We start from the raw sequence: 19,565 nt of genomic DNA on the forward strand, positions 1-19,565 counted from the left end.
TTTCAAGCGACATTTTCCTTTGCAAAAATGTTATCCGCGGCTTTGTTTAGGAGTTATTAACGAAAAACACGGACCAATCAGAGCGCGACCTAGACGCGAGTTGCCACAGTCGACCCGGCGCGCCAAGTGTCTATTGGCCGACTGTGACAACTCGCGTCTAGGTCGCGCTCTGATTGGTCCGTGTTTTTCGTTAATAACTCCTAAACAAAGCCGCGGATAACATTTTTGCAAAGGAAAATGTCGCTTGAAGTGGTCTCAGGAATCACCCCCTGTATATATAATATACAGGGTGTCCCAAAATTCGTGAAAATCCCGGAAGGGGGTGGTTCCTGAGACCATTTCATGCGACATTTTCCTTTGCAAAAGTTATCCGCGGCTTTGTTTAGGAGTTATTAACGAAAAACACGGACCAATCAGAGCGCGACCTAGACGCGAGTTGCCACAGTCGGCCAATAGACAGTTGGCGCGCCGGGTCGACAATGGCAACTCGCGTCTAGGTCGTGCTCTGATTGGTCCGTGTTTTTCGTTAATAACTCCTAAACAAAGCCGCGGATAACATTTTTGCAAAGGAAAATGTCGCTTGAAATGGTCTCAGGAACCACCCCCTTCCGGGATTTTCACGAATTTTGGGACACCCTGTATATATAATATATATATATATTAAAATATTTGTAGTTATACGGTGGTATAATTTATTGTTACTAAATACTGTTTGTTGCGTTGTAAGTTGATTTTGACTTGTATACAAAATTTTAGTATATCATATATACTTTATATCAGAGAGTATTCTATCTTTATTTTATTCGTATACTTTCATGTAATACCGCCTTTAAAAACTATAATATGATGTCAGAGAGGAAATCTCTGGCGATGCTCTTACTCGGTTGTGATATATACATACATAGCTTTTGACAATGTTTTGTTTGTTATGTATACTAAAGATAACAATTAAAGAGTATCGATAGAAACGCATACAGAAGTACTGTATAAAAGTGTTAAATTTTTTGACCGAAAGTAAGATTAAATTATCAATATTTGATAAAATTAGCGAGGAGATACTTGAAGAATTGAATATGACATTGCCTGGTATTGGAGTTTTTGGTACTGGAAGTATTGTAAGGATTATTATACCATTTCTGAGAGAGAAAGGCTTTAGGATCGAAGCTATCTGGGGCCGTACATTGGCAGAAGTATCAGAAGTTGCGACTGACCTAGATATACCGTTTCATACTAGTCGAATAGACGATGTATTGCTCAGGAAGGATGTTGATTTAATCTTTATCATGTGCTCTCCCAGCTTACATGCACAAATTGCAGTGAAGGCTTTAGGCATAGGAAAGCATGTTGTGTGTGATAAGCCTGCCGGTTTAAGTCAAAGCGAAGCTTTAAAAATGGTGCGAGCCGCACAGTATTATCCTTCGTTAATAAGTATCGTCAACCATAGTTTAAGATTTTTGCCAGCATTCGTAGATATGAAAAAGGCTTTAGAGGAAGGATATTTAGGTGGTGTTGTAACTGTTGTAGAAGTTAGAGTACATATGGGCAGTTTATTGCACAATGGTTTGTATTTGAATAGATTATCGTTCTGAAAAGAATTTTGTACTTTTATACAACTATATAATTTTCTATATTTTTATAGGATACGATTGGTTGTGCGATGATACAATGGGAGGAGGAATTTTAGCGTTAGTAGGGAGTCACGTAATAGATTTAATCTTTCACTTGACTGGTCAACACGCCTCCAAAGTACACGCAGTAGTTCGTACTTTCACCCAAACTACAAAACATATAAACGGAATAAGGCACGTTACATCGCCAGACTTCTGTAGTTTTCAAATGGAATTGAGCGGCGGTACATTGGTAACAGCAACCTTAAGCAACCATTTGCAAGGCCAGCTTTCTCAAGAGGTATTAATATGCGGAGGTGGTAATCATCTTCTCGCGCGCGGTGGAGATTTATATGGCTACCGTAACGGCCAAGAAGAAATGTTATATCACGATACAGATGATTTGCAAGATATACCGTTTCCTATCACCGATTCCATTCCAAGACCGTACGTCAAGGGACTGAGAAACATGATTTCTGCATTGAGACAAGCTTTCCAATCTGTCGAAGATAAAAAGGGTTGGGTAAAGGAACCAGTATTTTCTGCATCAACTTTTGAAGATGGCTTGTATGTTCAAGCAGTCATCGATGCACTGCGACAAAGTAACAAACGACGGGAATGGGTGAAAGTTAATATTCTGACAGAAGAACCAGATCCAAATCCTTTACTGAGTGCAGCTGTTAGAGCTACAGCAATTTCTATATAATTGCAAACGTTGTACAAAGACTGGTTTATTGTTATACAAACATCTTTAGTGCCACTGACAAATAATCTGCTAAAGAACAAAATAATAATGATTAATCACAAGTTTTATTGAAAAGGTAGCTCTACGTACAAAATGAACATTTATTATTAAATTTAGATCAAACTAATTATTTATTTCGTTGGAGATACTAAACGTATGGCGATTACATTGTAAATATGTGTATAAATATGTATGAAATCGAACAAATTTTTCATTTGTTTTGAATCGTACAACATAGTGTAACATTTTGACATTCACAGTAACAAAACGATGCATGCATCATACAAATGCTTATTTATATATTCATAAAACTATTTATGCCTTAGTCTGAGATATACAAAGAAATATATGTCACTCTGTAAATAAAATTTTTTATATTTATATTTAATGTTATCTTATTAATCCATTATTATATTAATTTATTGCACATTGATTTTTATTTAAGGTTTGTATAGAAATCAATTATATATTTAAAAAATGATTAAATAAATTAATACAAAAGCAAATTGAAAGAAAGTTGCAATTATTTAACAAAATTCAGAAGGGGTTCCTGATATTTCTAGTAGGCGATCTATGAAACAGTCTTCTACTAATGTCGCAAAATTGTTTAAAAGTTATAGATATTTTAAAGACTGAGTTATGATGCCAGCGAGCGCTGACGTCATCGTTATTGCTTCCCGATAGATTGGATAGACAATAATAGTTTGTTTCAAAAAATTTATGAAGATTTCTCCGATTTCTTAATTCCTTAATTGCGTTGCTAGATAGCGCCACCATTCGCGTTTAACTTATTTTTATTAAACATTTAATGATTCGTGTATAGCATTATCTGATTTTGTTATTCAACGAATTTGCAACAAAACTGAATAGACAATCTTTAGCCCTTGAAATTAGACAAGTTGCTTCATGCAACGATATTCAAATAAACAAAGTATATGTTTCTAAAGATACAATTTTACGCGCACCTCCATGTACTAGCTGCGCACGTTTAAAAAATTTTGAAAAGTGTAGATATAACTGAAAACCAAAATGGAATAATTTGAAAAAGGCGACATTGGTCAAGGTGAAATTTTATTTTTCATTTACAAATCTCGCTGCATTGTTGTTGTCATCAAACGAGTCAATGAAAAGATGATTAAAATAATGTGTGGTCCTCGTGGACTGTTCGCGCGAGCAGTGACGAGATATCGTATGGTTTCCACGCGCATGCGCGACGATTTTATCGTCGGTAAAGTAAAATGTTTGAGTAAAATGGGGTACCTTGGTCACCCCGTCTAATTTCACAAAATTTCTTATGATTTGATTATGGAAATATGAATGTATATATAACATGTGTGTGTTGTATTAAAATTGAATATGTAATATGTAAACTTCTTAATTCTTCCGGTACTTTCCTGCCAGTAATATACTATAATTTATTAGGACGTATACACTCCCGTCCATATAAATCACGGGACACTTACTTATCTTCAACAAAATGGTAAATAAAGAATACAAACCTCCAGCATGATTATATTGTTTTATTCTGATTAGATGTAGCTATTATATGATAATATTTGAATGCAAATTTGAATATATATAGATATTCACTCCCGTTCATAAGTATAAGTCGATCACCGGACTTTGTGAAAACTGCAATTTTTCATGATTTTCGGCCTACAACTGCCATTTTTATCACTTTTGATCGTTTATAATTCGTAAACCAATTAACTAATTTCAATTATACGAGTTTACAAAACACATATTTTAAATTTTAGTTATTGGCCCAGCTAAAAAAGTTTTAAAAATCAATTTTTACTATTACTGTTTTTCACAATTCCGACCAAATGCATTTTTTCAACATATTTATTAGAAGTCATTTACTAAACTAATCCTTCTAGCCTTACAGAGTAATTGAAGTCGTTTGGTTCATTCATAAAAAAGAGTGAGTGATCAATTATGTGCGTAACTATAGATACGTTCCTGGTTTTGATCGCGCATGCGCGTGGAAGCCGCACAATATCTAACCAATCTAACCGCTGCGCTGTTCTTAGAGGTAGGCTGTCGTTCTGCGCAGTGCGCACGCGCAAATTTTACACAGATTCAAAATTGATATCGAGCTATCGGTACGCGAAAAGAGGAAAGCGAACAGCATAGATGGAGGTCAAGTTTTCACCATACGCGCGACAGACAGGGTAGCTTTACAGTAATTCCCGACGCAGGCGCATGTCTGACTGTAGTCCAAACAATACCTCTCTCCGCTGTCGCGGGGCAGCTATAATAGTAGTACAATTCGTATCGTCATCGCTACCGGATACACGATCGGCGATGTTACCAGTTACCATCCGTCGTTACCACTGCCGTCACGAACAACTCGAACGTCAGATAAAAACGCGATTCACGTGTTTCCTACCTCGATATTAAACCGGTCGACAGATCGATCTATGCGTCGTGACCGATTTCAAATTACCACTGGAGATATTATCGAAGAAATGGAGATTAACCTCGGGACCGTTCTCCTCTCGCGTTGCATCTAAGCCCGAGACTATGCTACATTGTACATCTCCTAATCGATAGACGCGTGAACGTCGATTGCAGCGCTTGGTGTGGAACAAGTGGTAGTAGTACGGTGCCCTCTCGTCACTGTTCGTCACTGGTCGTCACTACTCGTCACGGTGCATTATTCGTCGCGGTAGCCACGACAAGATGCGGTGCTACATCGTGGTGCACAACGTCTTGTCTTCTCGGGCGAATGGTGACCGTGTATAAAGCAGAGGTAAGTCGTCGAGAGAAAATAAAAAGAAAATGAAAAGATTTCGCGTCAGACCGTTGGTACGTTTCTACTGGCTTACATCTATTTCCGTATAGTAGCCTGCTTCGTTATAGCACGGGTTGCCGGCACGCGTCAAATACTGTCCCCGAATAACGCGCGTACAGACCCAGATATGTTGAACCACTCAGCTGCTCGCTCTTGAATCTGTCAAAAATACACGAGTTCTCTTCCACGCGTTCCTCGAAGTCCCAATGAAAAACTTCCTCTGTCCATTGAACGTTACCGACGTTTTTCAACATACCAGATTACAACGTTTCCGAAAAATTCGTCATTCCGTAGGAGAGTCAATAAACTCAATAGACTGTCTATTTATTGTCGATGTCACCTGAACCCTCGAGAAACTACTGTACAGTAATAATGTTAATAGATTAGAAGGCCGTCCTAATATCTTTAGGATTCATAGAAAATCGGGGGTTCGAACGGCAGCATTCATTCAGAAAAGAGAATCGATAAGGTCTCCAGGTCAGTCTGGGTCAAATTTTACGGCTTGCGAAAACAGAGTCCACCGAGCAAAGTAAAGGTTAAGAAAATTGTGCGTTATGTCAAGAAAGGATTGGGGTGGGAGGGGGGAAAGTGCCTAATGTCCACGAACACCGTGACGTCAAGGTAGTATGCATTGTTGAGATATTTGCGTAAGGGGGGCAATGTTAGAATGCGAGGAATGTCGATGATCGTTTGACTGATAGTAGATGGTCACTTCACCTTTCAGAATCCCCGGGAACGTGACGATGACAGGTTGTGCGACAGTGAGGGGAACAATTAAAGTGTCGATCGTCTAGCGGTTAGGGAAGAAAGCGCATTCGATCCTGAAATGCAGGCCGTAAAGTAGCGGTAGGTTACTACTGCCTGGTAAGGCTCATCATCCATCTTTACTACTGTCGGCTGCGATCCTAACAAATCGGGTTCTTCTCCGTGTGGTTCGTGACCGTTGTGTTTTTCCGAAATGTACGATTCGATTGGCGCGCTCGACGCGGCGTCATCGGATTTGGACCCGGGAGATCGTTATTAAAAGCGAAGTATTCGAAACTGGCGTGTATTACGACACTTCGCGAATATTTTCGCTAGCCATAGAGCGACGTATTGACGCGCAGCCAAGATCCAGACCCTGATGCAGCGAAACAATGCTCGGACAACAAGCGTTTAAATAATACATTTTCGAACGATTTCCCTCGGCATTTGTTCCGTGCGGTTTCGTCGGGATGTTCGTTGCCAACATAACCTATCGGTCGGGTGACGAGCAGCCGATCGAAACGGACCCGAATAATAACCAGCCATAATAATTCAATCGATAACGAGACAATAGAGTATTACGGATACCGACTAACCCTGGGAACCCAGGGGGAGAAACTACTCTGAAATTATGCCACGGATAAATGCCGTGCGGTGACATTTAAACGGATTTAAAATGTCACGTGAACAGGAAGCTAACGTTTTGGCAGACCTGACACTGTACGCGTTGACGATTTTTCACGGCATTCCTACACGCGTTCACCGTTCAGCTCGCTTCGACCATGTCCGAAATCGTGGTTTCTCGAACGGTGAGAAATATATTTTTATTTATTTTTCATCGTAAGGGGATCTATTCAGACCGCTGTCTCCCTCAAAAGTCCTACTTTTACGTTTACGTGGCGTGATTTGCATTCTCTTCAATTCTCTTTCCCGTACCTTGTTTCAGTATTTAAAGAAGAAATAAATTAAAATAGTGTAAATTCAAATCGTATAAAACTGCAGACAATTTCTTTTATGTTTATGCATGTATGTATATGCTATGTAGAAAGTTTTACAAAATACCAATGTATTACTTAACAATTACAGGGAACGCCACTGATATAGTTTGAGAAACGTCTTACAAATCTAATAAACTTGATAAAAATGCGATGTAACTCGCAATTTTCTCAGGTTATGGCTCTGTGACTTGCGCGAAGAAGAGTTATGCTCTCCGCCAATAAGAAGGGGTCATGAAACTCACGAATCACTGTGAAAAAACCATGATCGGGAACGAACGTGATCGAATCACGAGTGATCCAAAAGTAGCAGTTCACGCCATCCTTAGCCGACACTATTGCGATCGAATATTTGAAGGAGGGAATAAAAGAAAACCGTCTCTTATAAGAAAGAGTCCTCGAAAGGTGCCAACGCGAAATGTATTTTCTGTAGCCATTCGCTTCCCCAGAGTCCACAGGAGAATAGCTCCGGTGTTTAGAATGTCAAGATTGGTCCCACGCACACTTGCCGGAATTGATGACGAGGACACAGGCACCGCTTAGCCCTGTGTCGTGTGTAAATAGTTGCACACCATCTTGCGCCATGCGCGGGGATCGCCCTTATACCCAAACTGATTGTCTTATATTTCCTGCGTTATTCAACGTTTTACTCGTTCGACTGGGATTCACGATCTCAATTCTTATCTAAAGATTGTTCGCATAACGTTTACACACCTTGCTGCGAATGACCTTAAATACGTTGACTCCCGCGCACTCCGCGACGACACAATTCCATGTCCGGACTAGAAAATCAATTCGTTATTAGCAGACTGCGGATCTTTATGCAAAATAAAAATGTTTTGCATCGATTGCGCGGAGCAGGAGTAAAATAAAAATTCATTTCATCCTTTAACGATTTTGTGTCGCGTGTGAAAAACAACATTACAATATTCTGAAAGTTTCCTAACGATTTACTGTTTTACATCTCACCCAGCCGATTTCTTCATAAACGCATAAATATTCGCAGCCTAGCAGAGTTTGGGAAAAATTTTATTAAAATTAAAATTTCGAACAAAGAGGGTTTAAAACCCCCTTGGAAAAAACCCACTTGATTCGAAATTTTTATTTAAATAAAATTTTTGCCCAACTCTGCAGCCAGTTATTAGGAAATCATGTTTCACACGAATAGAAAATATGTATAGACGTGGATTTGTCCGATCGAGTACTCTTTAAACGAAAGTTTCGTAAGGTCTTGGAGGCGTTAGAAAATAATGATTACATTATAATATTTTTGTCATAAATGCATGAAATCCGTTGTCTGATAATAAAGATACACGAGATATCTCGTCCATAGCGTCGTTTTTTCGACATCGTGGAATCGAGATGTCTCGTCCATTGTAGCGAAAGGGTTAAGGGTAGGATGTCTGTTATGGGAATTGTGAAAATGGGGTAAAGCGGGGAGGCACGTCGCGATCGCGTAGAAATGTCCGAAGAATGTCTAATTGGCTGTGGGTAAATGACAGTGGTGGAGTCGTTCGTGTGGATCTCGAGTGTTCCTCGGGAAGCACAAACGGTCACTGGAAGATCGGAACGTTTCGTTTCGCGCAGTAGCTTCCGCCCACGCGGATCGATCTGCGCATAGTAGATACTGAACCGTACGCGAGCACGGTCCTCCAGAAGTGCGGGTGTCGAAAAGCTCGTGGAAAGTCGCGTTCGTTGCGTCCTCCCGTTCATCTGCTTTGTGTGGAGAGATGACATGTGACCGAACTGTATTTGCGACACGCTGACTGGCTGGGTCACTGTGGCCGGAATGAGATCGATCCTCTTCCCGTCTCGCTCGTCGTCCTCTTCGTGGAAGCGAGTTCCCGTTTATTCGCCGATAGGGTGCTATCCAGATGGGCTACCGCGTGCGTTTACTTTGCTATCGGTACGTACGAGTATACTTAGATCGGAAGAAACACCGACCGGAAGTGTCGAGAGAACAAGTGATTTTAAAACCAGTGCCTCGCGGTCCTGCTCCCTTCATTTTTTCTGCATGCTTTCCCAAACTCTCCATTAGTAGCTGTAACAATCGAATTTATGGAGATGCGAGACGCTTAACGCTGAACCTACCAAGCTTTCAAAGTATCAGATAAATAGACACGGGATCTTTATGGAAAACCACGAGCGAAGTAGAAATTTATTTTCTTTCACTTAATACGTTTAACCCTTTGCACTCGGAGCTATTTGAACTCGAAAATTAAACATTTCTTCCTAGCTAGATTAATTCCTCGCGTTTATTTTGATATAATACCTTGAACAATACTTAAATGTTTAGAAATTGACTAGATACCAACATATTTAATAATGTAAACAATCTTTTGAATAATGGTACAGCAATTTTTCGTGGCGACTCTCTGGGTCACCACTCGAGTGTTAAAAGGGTTAATAGATTGCAAATATATAATATAACGGTATATTGAAATTCTTCTAATTTGTTTGCGATTCTAAGTTACACCTACTCATGTTTGTTGTAAACGCATAAAATCCGCTGTCCATTGATAAACGTTGCCTTAGAGAAATGGCAACGTTTATCGAGGTTGATCCTTGGACAAGGAAATTTATTTCGTTGTTTTCCATAAATGAATTTCGATCGTTTCAATAACTGGAAGATGGAGAACCATGCCATATTTGTAGGTAGGTAGGTTCGGTGTTAATTAACACGAAACATGTTAAATAGTAATTTCATTTGTTTGGCACTGTTGACGCCTTGCGCACTCTGCTTGGGCACCTAGAATTTGATGTTGACTTCGAGTTAAGTTCATTCGCTGAGTGCCACCGAGTATATTGTGAACATGCGAAGATGAGTAAACCTCATGATGTAATCTGTATTGGCAAGTGTAGGTAATGGAAAACGGGCTCTTGTTGTATCGTGAAAGACGAGAACTGTTCTTTATCGTTGCTTACTCGACGATAATAATTTCATTCATTCATGGTGGACTAATGGCTATTGTTGTTTACGTCTTTTATACCGACTGGACAATTTCTTGAACAATCGCGTACTTGACCAGTTGCTTATAACTAGTGTAAGAGTATTCGATATTTAAACGTTCTAAATATTTTCGTAATTGTATCGTATTTTAACCATTTCACGTCCAAACTCTGTGAATGTTTCTTTCGTAATCGTTTCAAGAAGTCATGTTTTGTTTGTCTATTTACATTAGTTACGTAGTCAATCGATATCACATCGATTGACTACGTACACACACATAAAATACACACATACAAATATCATTACACGCATACAGAAAACATTCATAATCTCGCTCCTACACTAGACTGCGGGTTTTTATGCATTTATGAAGAAATTAACTGGCTGAAATATAAAACAGTGAAAAATATAAGAAATTTACGAATATTGTTATGTTGTTTTCAACGTGAATAGACTATTAAGGGGTGAAATGAATTTTTATTGAATACATACTGGTTCTCGCAATCGGTGCAGAATACTTTTATTTTCCATAACGATCTGTAGTCTACTTATAACATTTGTACTTCAACGAAGTAAAAGAAATTTTCAATTTTATCATCTCTGCTAAGAAAGGTTTAGAAAGTTCGATGGTCAATTTCTTAGAGATTATATTAATATTGATATTACTGGTAATATTTTTAAATCGCTTTTGTCTTTCTCGCCTAGTATTTTCAAGGAAGTTTCAAACCTCGCGTAAATTATTTTATTGTAGGCGTCTCATTTATTAGAACGACTGTACCGTAGGATAAAACTGTGTAATTCCGCTGGTCGATACTTTAGGGTGATTTTAATCACAAGGACGATGCTCCTCCTCCCTTATTTTGACTGATAGCTCCCCACCATTTCGGGTACATTTAGTCGATTCAGGGTATTATTTTCAGAATCGCGGTTCAAGGCTATATCGAAAGCAATCGTATATGTATATCACGACTAAAATAACTTGATGCCAGTGAAGCCATTGCTGGTGATACTGGTGTGTAATATAACAATATATCATTGATCATTTATCAGTGCTTTTTTCTATGTATAATAATATTACGGTAACAAGTCTGTGTTCGAGTATTTTGTATTAAACAACATTTTGGTGGTATCAATCATTCTAAAAGAGAAAGTCAGATATTATTAATAAGATTCTCAATGATTTTATATGTTGAAATATATTTTTTTTAGACAATTATCCTACGAGAAATTGCTACGTTACTGAGAGTGGCGTCTTGGTACACGACTGAAGTTGTTATCGCCATTCGAATACTTGCCAAGAAATCTTTAGCTGTGAATCATAAACTTTTCAGAACTGCTGTTATAGTATCATTAACTTCGACATATAATTATACGTTCTTAATTTACCAAATGCACGCGCGTGTTCAGAATTTCATTTTCAAAAATCTTACGTCGACCTTTCGATTTCAATCGAATATTCTTCAATTAGCGAATCAATGGCAGCCGGTCGCGTGAAAATTTCATTTCCGAATAGTGATCTTTGAACTTGGAAGGAGGAAGTAGTTCGCCTAACACGGGAAACTAGGTCAGCCCCAATGAGTCAAGTGTGCCGTGCCACTGTCGTTTCTTTCCCCTTCGTACACAGTACACAGCGATACGGAGGAGGTTCGCTAAATTGTGGTGCAATCGGTGAAACATTGATTCCACGCAAGAAGGAACGAGGAAATGAAAAGCACACAACATATTTGTTGCATAAACAATGCACGAAATCGAGCGCGATTGTCATTTTCACTGCGAACAGCGTGCAAACTCACGGTTTATCGTAACTGCGGATCAAATAGACTTCTTTTGGCTCTGAATGTCTTAAAAATAGCAGAAAAATGTTAGTAAGCCTGATATAAAGGTCACATTTATTTTTGCATTTTCGTCGTGTGTTCCCGTTACAATTGCATAGAATGCATTTTTCCCATTCGTTCGATATTTTTCTAGATTCAAGTTCCTCATTTGGAAAATTACTTTATCCACGATCACACAATTTTCGTGATAAAAGTCAAAATATTCACTAGATTGATACACGAACGACTGCCATTCAATAAAATAGAAATAAAATCTCAGCATATCGACATAAAGGCTGGCTTTCAAGTCTGCGTTATATTCGCAGTTCTTGTGCATTTAACTCCCTTGCCATATTTTAACGAGTCAGACTCATGACGAAGATGTGAACAAAGTTTAACAAACGTGAATGTTACGCGTTTCTTTTCAGATGGAATCAAATTTGATTCGTTTGTAATCAATAGACTGCGGATCTTCATCCGTTCACTGCTTATGAAAATGTTCAAAAAAGGCTACAATATAAAATTCGTTAGAATTTTTATTTGTTTTAGATCTAGGAAGGCTGTTCCCATTAAAAATAGGATTTTACTTAATTCCGCTTACTTAAAATTTGCCTAGAAGAATTGGAAAATGCCACACAACAACGGCAGGGGGTTAAAACCGACACGGTCGCCGGAGCGTTAAAGGAGTGACCCACAGATAAATATAAATGACTAGTGTGCACTCGAACGCTCGTATTTCATTCGAAACGTAACTTTAACTTTACGGATATTTTACTGCCGCTCTGACAGTCGAATGGCTTAGAAGTTCGGATCACCTGATGCACTTGGCCGGTCCTAAAGGCGCCATCTTAGCGACCTTTCTCCTTTTTGGCTGATGCTACGGACTGACGTCCTGAACTTACCCAAACATTTCGTATGCCAAAGGTGGCGATCACGTGACAGAAAGACAGAGAGAGGGAGAGAGAGAGAGAGCCTGTTCACCTGTGGCAGCGTTCTAAAAAAGAAAAGGGTCGCGTGAAAGTGCAAAAGGGTCTTGCCATTTTCTTATCGAACACGGCTAATAACCTAACCCAGACCCGACGCGGCGCATTCGGCCAGCAATCGCTCCCGTTGCATACTGATCGCGAGCCCTCGTGCACGAAACCACGTGCGATTCAATCGGGGACTATCGGTCAGGACAGGTGTTTTTCGCGTGGTATCTGGGTCGTCGGGGAGTATTGACCTCGTGTATAAATAGTCCGCCGTACGTAATGTTCGCGGCAAAAACACTTTTCAAGCCTTTCATTTCCAAACTTTTCTCCCGGAATCTCTCCCTCTCTCCCTCCCTCTCTCTCTCTCTCTGTCCTCTACTCGTCGTTCTCTGTCTCCGTTCTCCCGAGAGCCATCGTCATTCCCGCGAATGCGCGCCTCGGTAATAAAGGAAGAGTCTCTGCCCGCCTGCCATACGCACGAAAATAGGTGCGATGATATCAGATTTGAGATCCACCGGCCTCATTAGAAGCGACACACAGCCTTTTTGTTTCGAGCAATTAGCCCCCGTTCCGGCTCATCTGATCTACGATCTTTTAAACAGGTCTGCAACACACTACCAACTCTTTTGGGGTGACCTCGACCCGAATTTTACCGATGGAATCGAACATAGGGTGTAATAAATATGTCGATGACATTCGAGCGTGATACCAGCGCTCTTCCCGAAGAAATAAGTCAACGGGGTTTGTGAAAGAAATCGGGGGACAGTTGCCAATACCGTGGATTTAAGAAATTTTCGATTCTCGGGGAAGGTTTGGTGCGTTGCTCTGAAAAGCATATAGGTCGAATGGTTCCGAGACTGTAATCTGTTTGCAATGACCCATTAACGAATTCGCACTGGATGACGCATCCAAAATATTCGTATACCGTTAAAAAATGAATAACTTTTTTAAAATTGGACCCAACAGCTTGAGTTTTTTTTTTTGAAGACATTAGAAGAGGGTTAGTTTACTAGCTGATGTGTAAAGAAAAAGTGAAGGTGATGATTTTTAAATGTTTTATATCTGTGCCTGTAATAACTGTGGAAGCCGCCTTTGCAGTCTAAATAAGTTATATACACGTACAAAGTCTCATCGAAATCAAGGATGAGATGAAATTTAAAATATATGTTTTGCAGATCTATGTTTCTGAAAATTTTATTGAAATCGATTGGCATACACACGAGCTACAAGCGGTTAAAAATTGTGAAAAGTCGTATGATAGTTTTTCACGACTTTTGATCAGTTTCTGCTTAAAATCCACAGAATCGTACATCTTTCGATGGGTATCGTTTCTTCCTGCGTCAACCGATTTCGATGAAATTTTCGGTATGTGTATAACTAACGCAGATCTACAAAACATATATTTTAAATTTTCATTAAGGGCCCAAATAAAAAAGTTTTAAAAAGTGCCTTTTTTATTTTTGCATGTAACTTTGTAAATTATAATTTTTGGGAAGCACATCATTTAGTAAACCAATGCTTCTAATTGCTTACAAAACATCAGGTCGTTCATTATAAAAAAGTTGTTTTGTTTTAAAGGTCGTACGAACACTTGTGTTGGCCACTGTAGCTTTTTCATGTGTCAATCGATTTCAATGAAACTTTGTACATGTATACATACGTATAACTTACTTTAGATGTACAAAATATGTACATGTTTTCAATTTTCATTACAGGCACATACAAAATATTTAAAAATCGTCACCTTTAGATAGACAGAAATGCGTAAAATACTTTTGGAACTAATAAATTGAATGTTTCTTTGAAGAGAAGGAAGACCTACTGGCGCCTTGAAGTGACTCTCACTTGGTAGTCCCGGCGACGAGTTTAGCTAACGATCACTGGTAGTAATGGACACTACCAACTCCCATTAACACCACCATAGCTTACCGTCTTGTTGATCTTCTGTTCTAAGAAAGTTTGTACAGATTCGCGCGGTGAATTCCTCCGAAACAACCTTGAGCCATATTTTTGGTAATCGATCAATCGATGGTAGAGAGTATTGTAAATATTTCAGTGAGACTGAAGGAGAATTATTATTACCACGCTTATATTATCTTGCCGAGTTGTCCATGTTGTCGTTGTCGTTGTCGTTGTAAGCGTCAAATCTTGTAATCGAATTTTAAATCACTTCCCGAAGAGCTAGAGACTTGAAACTTTAAACATAGCTCAGGACTGGATGACAATGCAATATTGAAAAACAAATTTTTTAAAAAAACTGTACGTCTAGGAGAAAAAAAATTAAATATTAACCGTCACACATCGCCGCGCGACGCTCCGTAGTACCTCATCACGTTCAGCGATCCCCACTCCGCGCGCCAGTGCTCCCTACTCCACTACGCGTTCCCACTCCGACTCATCCCCACACATTCCCAGTGTGGTGTTCCGTTGATTTAGTTCCATTTCGAACAATTTCGGACTCCATGAAGAGACGTCGTCTCTCGGAGTCATCCCCTCATTCTTTCTCGCGTATTTCCATATCTTGCGTTTCTATATACAATATCTTACTATTCCATACCAGGACATATTACTATATCTTGCGTTCCATTTAACACGTTCGCTGCCAACAACGAGTTATCTTGTAGGTCGAAGTTTGTGTTTAAGCGCCAGCTACGAATATACTCGCAGTTGGCGTTGTCATAAAACATCTTATTGCAAAAACCGACTACGCGCGCGATATAACTCGTATAATTAATGAAGCAATTAAAAATTATCTAAATTCAATATCTCCCATAAATACATGTTTTGTATTTTTATTTTACAATTAATTAAAATTTGTTGGCGTGGTGGAACCGTTTTTGAAAATGTCGCTCAGCAGCGAACGTGTTAAAAAAGACTAAAAAGTAGAAAATAAAAAAATATATAAAAAAGACTTCTTAAAAACCTCGCTTATATTAAAATGCACTAAAAAGGAGAAAACAATTTTTTTAGGCATTAGTGACTATAAATAAAAGCGTGGAGCGCCCACGAAGATTACGTCAATATAGTTTACCGCTCCACGCTTTTATTTATAGTCACTAATGCCTAAAAAAATTATTTTCTTCTTTTTAGTGCATTTTAAAATAAGCGTGGTTTTTAAAAAGTTTTTTTTATATATCTTTTTTTATAAGTACACTGCGGATCTTCATGCAAAATAAAAATTGTCTGCATCGATTGCAAGAATCAGAAACTGAATCGAATGTTATTGCTTCCCTTAATGATTTTAATAGAGGAAAAATCATATATTGACATCTTCAATTTCGGAAATTGTTCAACTATTTCGAAGTTCATCTACTCAATTTTGTTATAAATGCATAAAGATCCGCAGTCTATTTATGAGTACACTGCGGATTTTTATGGAAAATATCAATTGTCTGTATATTTATCGACAAGATAATGAAACGTTTCAGCACGTTGTCGAGAGGTTGCACTCTATTAGCGAGCAATTATTTAAAAACCGTGTCGTTCCTCCATCCCTGTAATTCATCGAAATTAGCGTAATGAAACGATTAACTGAAAGTAATTTAAGGCTATTACCGCTGTTATATCTCCTTCCCCGATGTAGGAGTATCATAGCTGAAACATGCTAATGACAAGATTAATTTGCGGTTAATTTATTTTCCTAGTATAGAGGGGAAGAGAGACAGAGAGAGAGAGAGAGAGAGAGAGAGGAGAATTTGTGGATGTGCGCGTGTTACGTTTTTACAGTCGTTGACGTTGATGTTTGTGTTTCTGTTCTTTCCGGAAAAATAATCAGAGATTCGCGCACGCGTTCATTAAAACGACACTCGCGGCAGAGGATAGTTGAAAGTTTCTTAGGCTCGCGCAAACGCAAATACACAAGACACGAGGAAACCGATATACATATTTTAGAACGTGATCAATGATCGCGATGTTTTACCAATCCGAAAATCAGCAGTTTATTGCGAATATTTTTCTGTCAATTAATTTGGAAGATTCGATCTTCCACGTGTTCCGTATTCGAACGCGTTTATTTATATACAAACGCGTGGCAAATGGCAAGAATACAAAAGTCTTTACATGATCGCAAAATTGTACCGTGTTTTTTAATAAATTTATTGAGTTTATCTTTTACAAAAAGTTTGAAAGTTGATTAATTGGAGAATATTGCCTGGAAACTGTAATATAAATTCATCGTAGCTTGTGAAAATTGTTTATCCATGTACAGCCGCTGCCCGTGTATTTCAAATTTTCCCTTGAAAAGTTTACGAGGTCAGCGGAGTAACAAATACTAGCGGCAGAAGCTAAAATTCTGACTCCTAGAAGAAACAATGGAGATGAATCTTTTTCCCGTATATTTATAGCCGCATAATCCGCGTATAGGTTGGACCTAGCACGCTTCCCGCGAAGAAGCGTCTATTGTTTCCTAATGAATATTCAAACAGCTGCTCCAGAATCCTTGTTCTCGCGGGGAGAAGAAAAGAACTTGAATTTATTAGCGGCTCCGAATTTGTTGACATCGGATGCTTCGTGAAATATTGCATACTTGAAACTTTAAAACATCGTAAACGTTGCTAACTCGTAGTACGAGGAAACTGTGCGACTGGTTAATTTTTCGGCTGAGGGCGATAGGTGCTAAATTGCACATGTGTCGGCAAATCTACGAAAAACCTACAAATACATATATCTCTGTTGATATTTTATCAGAAACTTATTGTCCACTTTGATCCACCATCCATTTTATGTATTTCAGATTATGGCGCGGTTAAGCCGGGCCAACGCGAGAGGACAGACGTAGGCACGGATGAAGCGCAAAAAGGGTAACGAGGACGAGGAGGAGGAGGAAGAAGAAGAAGAAGAAGAAGAAGACGCAGAGGAAGAAGAAGAAGAAGAAGAAGAAGAAGCAGAAGAGGACGCCAAAAACGAAAAAGAAGGAGAAGAAGAAGAAGTTGCCGTGAATCAGGAAACCGTCAACGAAGAGCCTCGCAGTCCAAAGACCGAGAGATCGGCTCGACCAGAGGCAGCCAACAGCGCGGTGCTATTATCATCTTGGCCTGGTGCGTTTGATGCTAAACAAAAGGCGGCTCGAAGAGGACACAACGCTGGCGGACGGGGAACGTAATGGGAGCGCCGTGGTCACGGGCCCGGTGCTATCGTCGTCGTCGTCGTGCATGGTGCCATACATCGGCACCGACCAGGGCTTCGTGTTCGAGGGTGGCGGCACGACGACGTTGCAGTGGGCCGGTGCATCTGTCCCAAGCTGTACCAGTACTGGAGGAGGATCCCTCGGAGTCGGTGTCGGCTCGGGGACTATAGGGACCGGTGGAGGTGTGATCGGTCTGGGTGTTAGTATGACTGGAGGCGGAGGAGGTATCGCCGTAGTCGGCGGTGGTAAACCTGGCGTAGGTGGAGGAGGAGGTGGAGTAGGAGGCGGTGGAGGAACTAACAAGGAGGTCCGTTATGCCCCGTTTTCAACGACCGTGGGATCCGTCGGTTCGGTGGGGCCGGTGAACCTGCCCCCGCCGCCATTGCCGCCCCCTTTGCCACCTCCGTTACCACCGCCTCCACCACCACCACCGCCCCTGCCACTGCAAATGCAACAACAACGCGCGTTCTCGAGGTCGATGACGTCCCTGCCACCCGAGCCGTTCATGATCATGAGGTCGAAGGCCCTGAACCGGCGGGTCTCGATCAACGTTGGCGGCGTGAAGCACGAGGTGCTCTGGCGCACCTTGGAACGGCTCCCGCACACCCGGCTCGGCCGTCTCAAGGACTGCAACACCCACGAGGCGATCACCGAGTTATGCGACGACTACTCGCTTATCGACAACGAGTACTTCTTCGACCGTCATCCGAAGTCGTTCAGCTCGATCCTTAACTTCTACCGGACCGGCAAGCTCCATCTCGTCGACGAAATGTGCGTGCTGGCATTCAGCGACGACCTCGAGTACTGGGGCGTTGACGAGCTCTACCTGGAGAGCTGTTGCCAGCACAAGTACCATCAGAGGAAGGAGCACGTGCACGAGGAGATGCGCAAGGAGGCCGAGTCCCTGCGACAGAGGGAGGAGGAGGAATTCGGCGAAGGGAAGTGCGCCGAGTACCAGAAATGGCTCTGGGACCTGCTCGAGAAACCGACCACCTCGATCGCCGCCAGGGTGAGTTACGTCGTCAATGATCATCGCGACCCATCTCCACCACAAACCCCCGTGTCTCTCCTGGCTCTCCTTTTTCGTTTTTTAGAGATGTCTCTTTTGTAGAGATCGGCGCGCGATCATGCCGTCGGATCGCGCGCGCGCCGTCTCGCTTCCGCGATCTCGCGGCTAACCGGTGGGAGAAAATTTGGAATAGTATTCTGAGATCGGACTACTCCGGGACAGCGGAATTTGAACTTGAGCCAAAAACACGGGTTGTCGCAACAACGCAGCGTGTCAGTTGGCATTGACGGACCCTCGTACCGGCACCGAGGGTCGACCTTGTTGATCGTGTCTCAAATTCTTTCGATGTTTCATCGTTAAGACGTAGTTTCCTCGGTAACAGGCTCGCGCCGATCAACGATACCTTTTTCCCTTTCGTTTCTCGCCTGTTTTCCCGTTCGAGCGTACCGTTCTCGAATTTTTACGTTTACCGGTCATCGACTCCGACGGCTTCTTTCTGCGAGTTACCCTCTTTGATTTCCTTGAAAGTTGCGTGCAATTTAGAAGCACATCAGATTCTATTCAGATTTATGAGGATGTCACAAAACCGGTATTATTTTGGCGTGACCAAAAAATTCTACAAAACTATCTTCTCTTAAATAAATGTTGTTACAGTAGTACCGAAGGGATCTTTCTGAAAGCGACATTCCGAAATTCTTTCGATCTTCCCACCACCTGAATTTTCACCTACTTAATGTACTCGTAAATGCATAGAATTCGCAGCCTACTCATCAGTCATGCAGGGTTGAAAATAGCTCTCAAGTTGGAG

The 19,565-nt window shown here is 40.6% G+C and overlaps 2 protein-coding genes across 9 annotated transcripts in view; both read left to right on the forward strand.

Annotated features, from left to right (window-relative positions):
- Window positions 1-822: 822 nt before the first annotated feature.
- LOC143209385 (glucose-fructose oxidoreductase domain-containing protein 1) lies at window positions 823-2,865 on the forward strand. The gene is made up of 2 exons (XM_076424961.1): window positions 823-1,560; window positions 1,640-2,865. Exons 1-2 carry the CDS (start codon window positions 1,074-1,076, stop codon window positions 2,311-2,313), a joined length of 1,161 nt encoding a protein of 386 aa, XP_076281076.1. The 5' UTR covers window positions 823-1,073; the 3' UTR covers window positions 2,314-2,865.
- Window positions 2,866-4,477: 1,612 nt separating this feature from the next.
- The window catches only part of Shab (Shaker cognate b), a 107,682-nt gene continuing 92,594 nt past the window's right edge, over window positions 4,478-19,565 (forward strand). For 2 of the 8 annotated variants that reach the window (XM_076424940.1, XM_076424948.1), the window contains exons 1-2: window positions 4,478-5,107; window positions 17,356-18,757. In XM_076424940.1, coding sequence (XP_076281055.1) covers window positions 17,669-18,757 — 1,089 coding nt within the window. In that variant the 5' untranslated portion in view covers window positions 4,478-5,107; window positions 17,356-17,668. Of the gene's footprint in view, window positions 5,108-5,141; window positions 5,771-5,858; window positions 6,014-6,078; window positions 8,795-17,355; window positions 18,758-19,565 lie in introns of those variants that run through there. The other 6 variants (XM_076424941.1, XM_076424942.1, XM_076424944.1 and 3 more) reach the window with 6 other exon arrangements.

This window comes from Lasioglossum baleicum, chromosome 6 (genome assembly GCF_051020765.1).
Source record: "Lasioglossum baleicum chromosome 6, iyLasBale1, whole genome shotgun sequence".
NCBI classification, from domain to species: domain Eukaryota; kingdom Metazoa; phylum Arthropoda; class Insecta; order Hymenoptera; family Halictidae; genus Lasioglossum; species Lasioglossum baleicum.

Excerpts from the sequence above, each read along its gene's own strand:
- LOC143209385 (XM_076424961.1), top strand. The coding sequence starts at position 1,074 with ATGACATTGCCTGGTATTGGAGTTTTTGGTACTGGAAGTATTGTAAGG. Across the intron at positions 1,561-1,639 it reads GGGCAGTTTATTGCACAATG|GATACGATTGGTTGTGCGAT; the intron begins GTTTGTATTTGA and ends ATATTTTTATAG.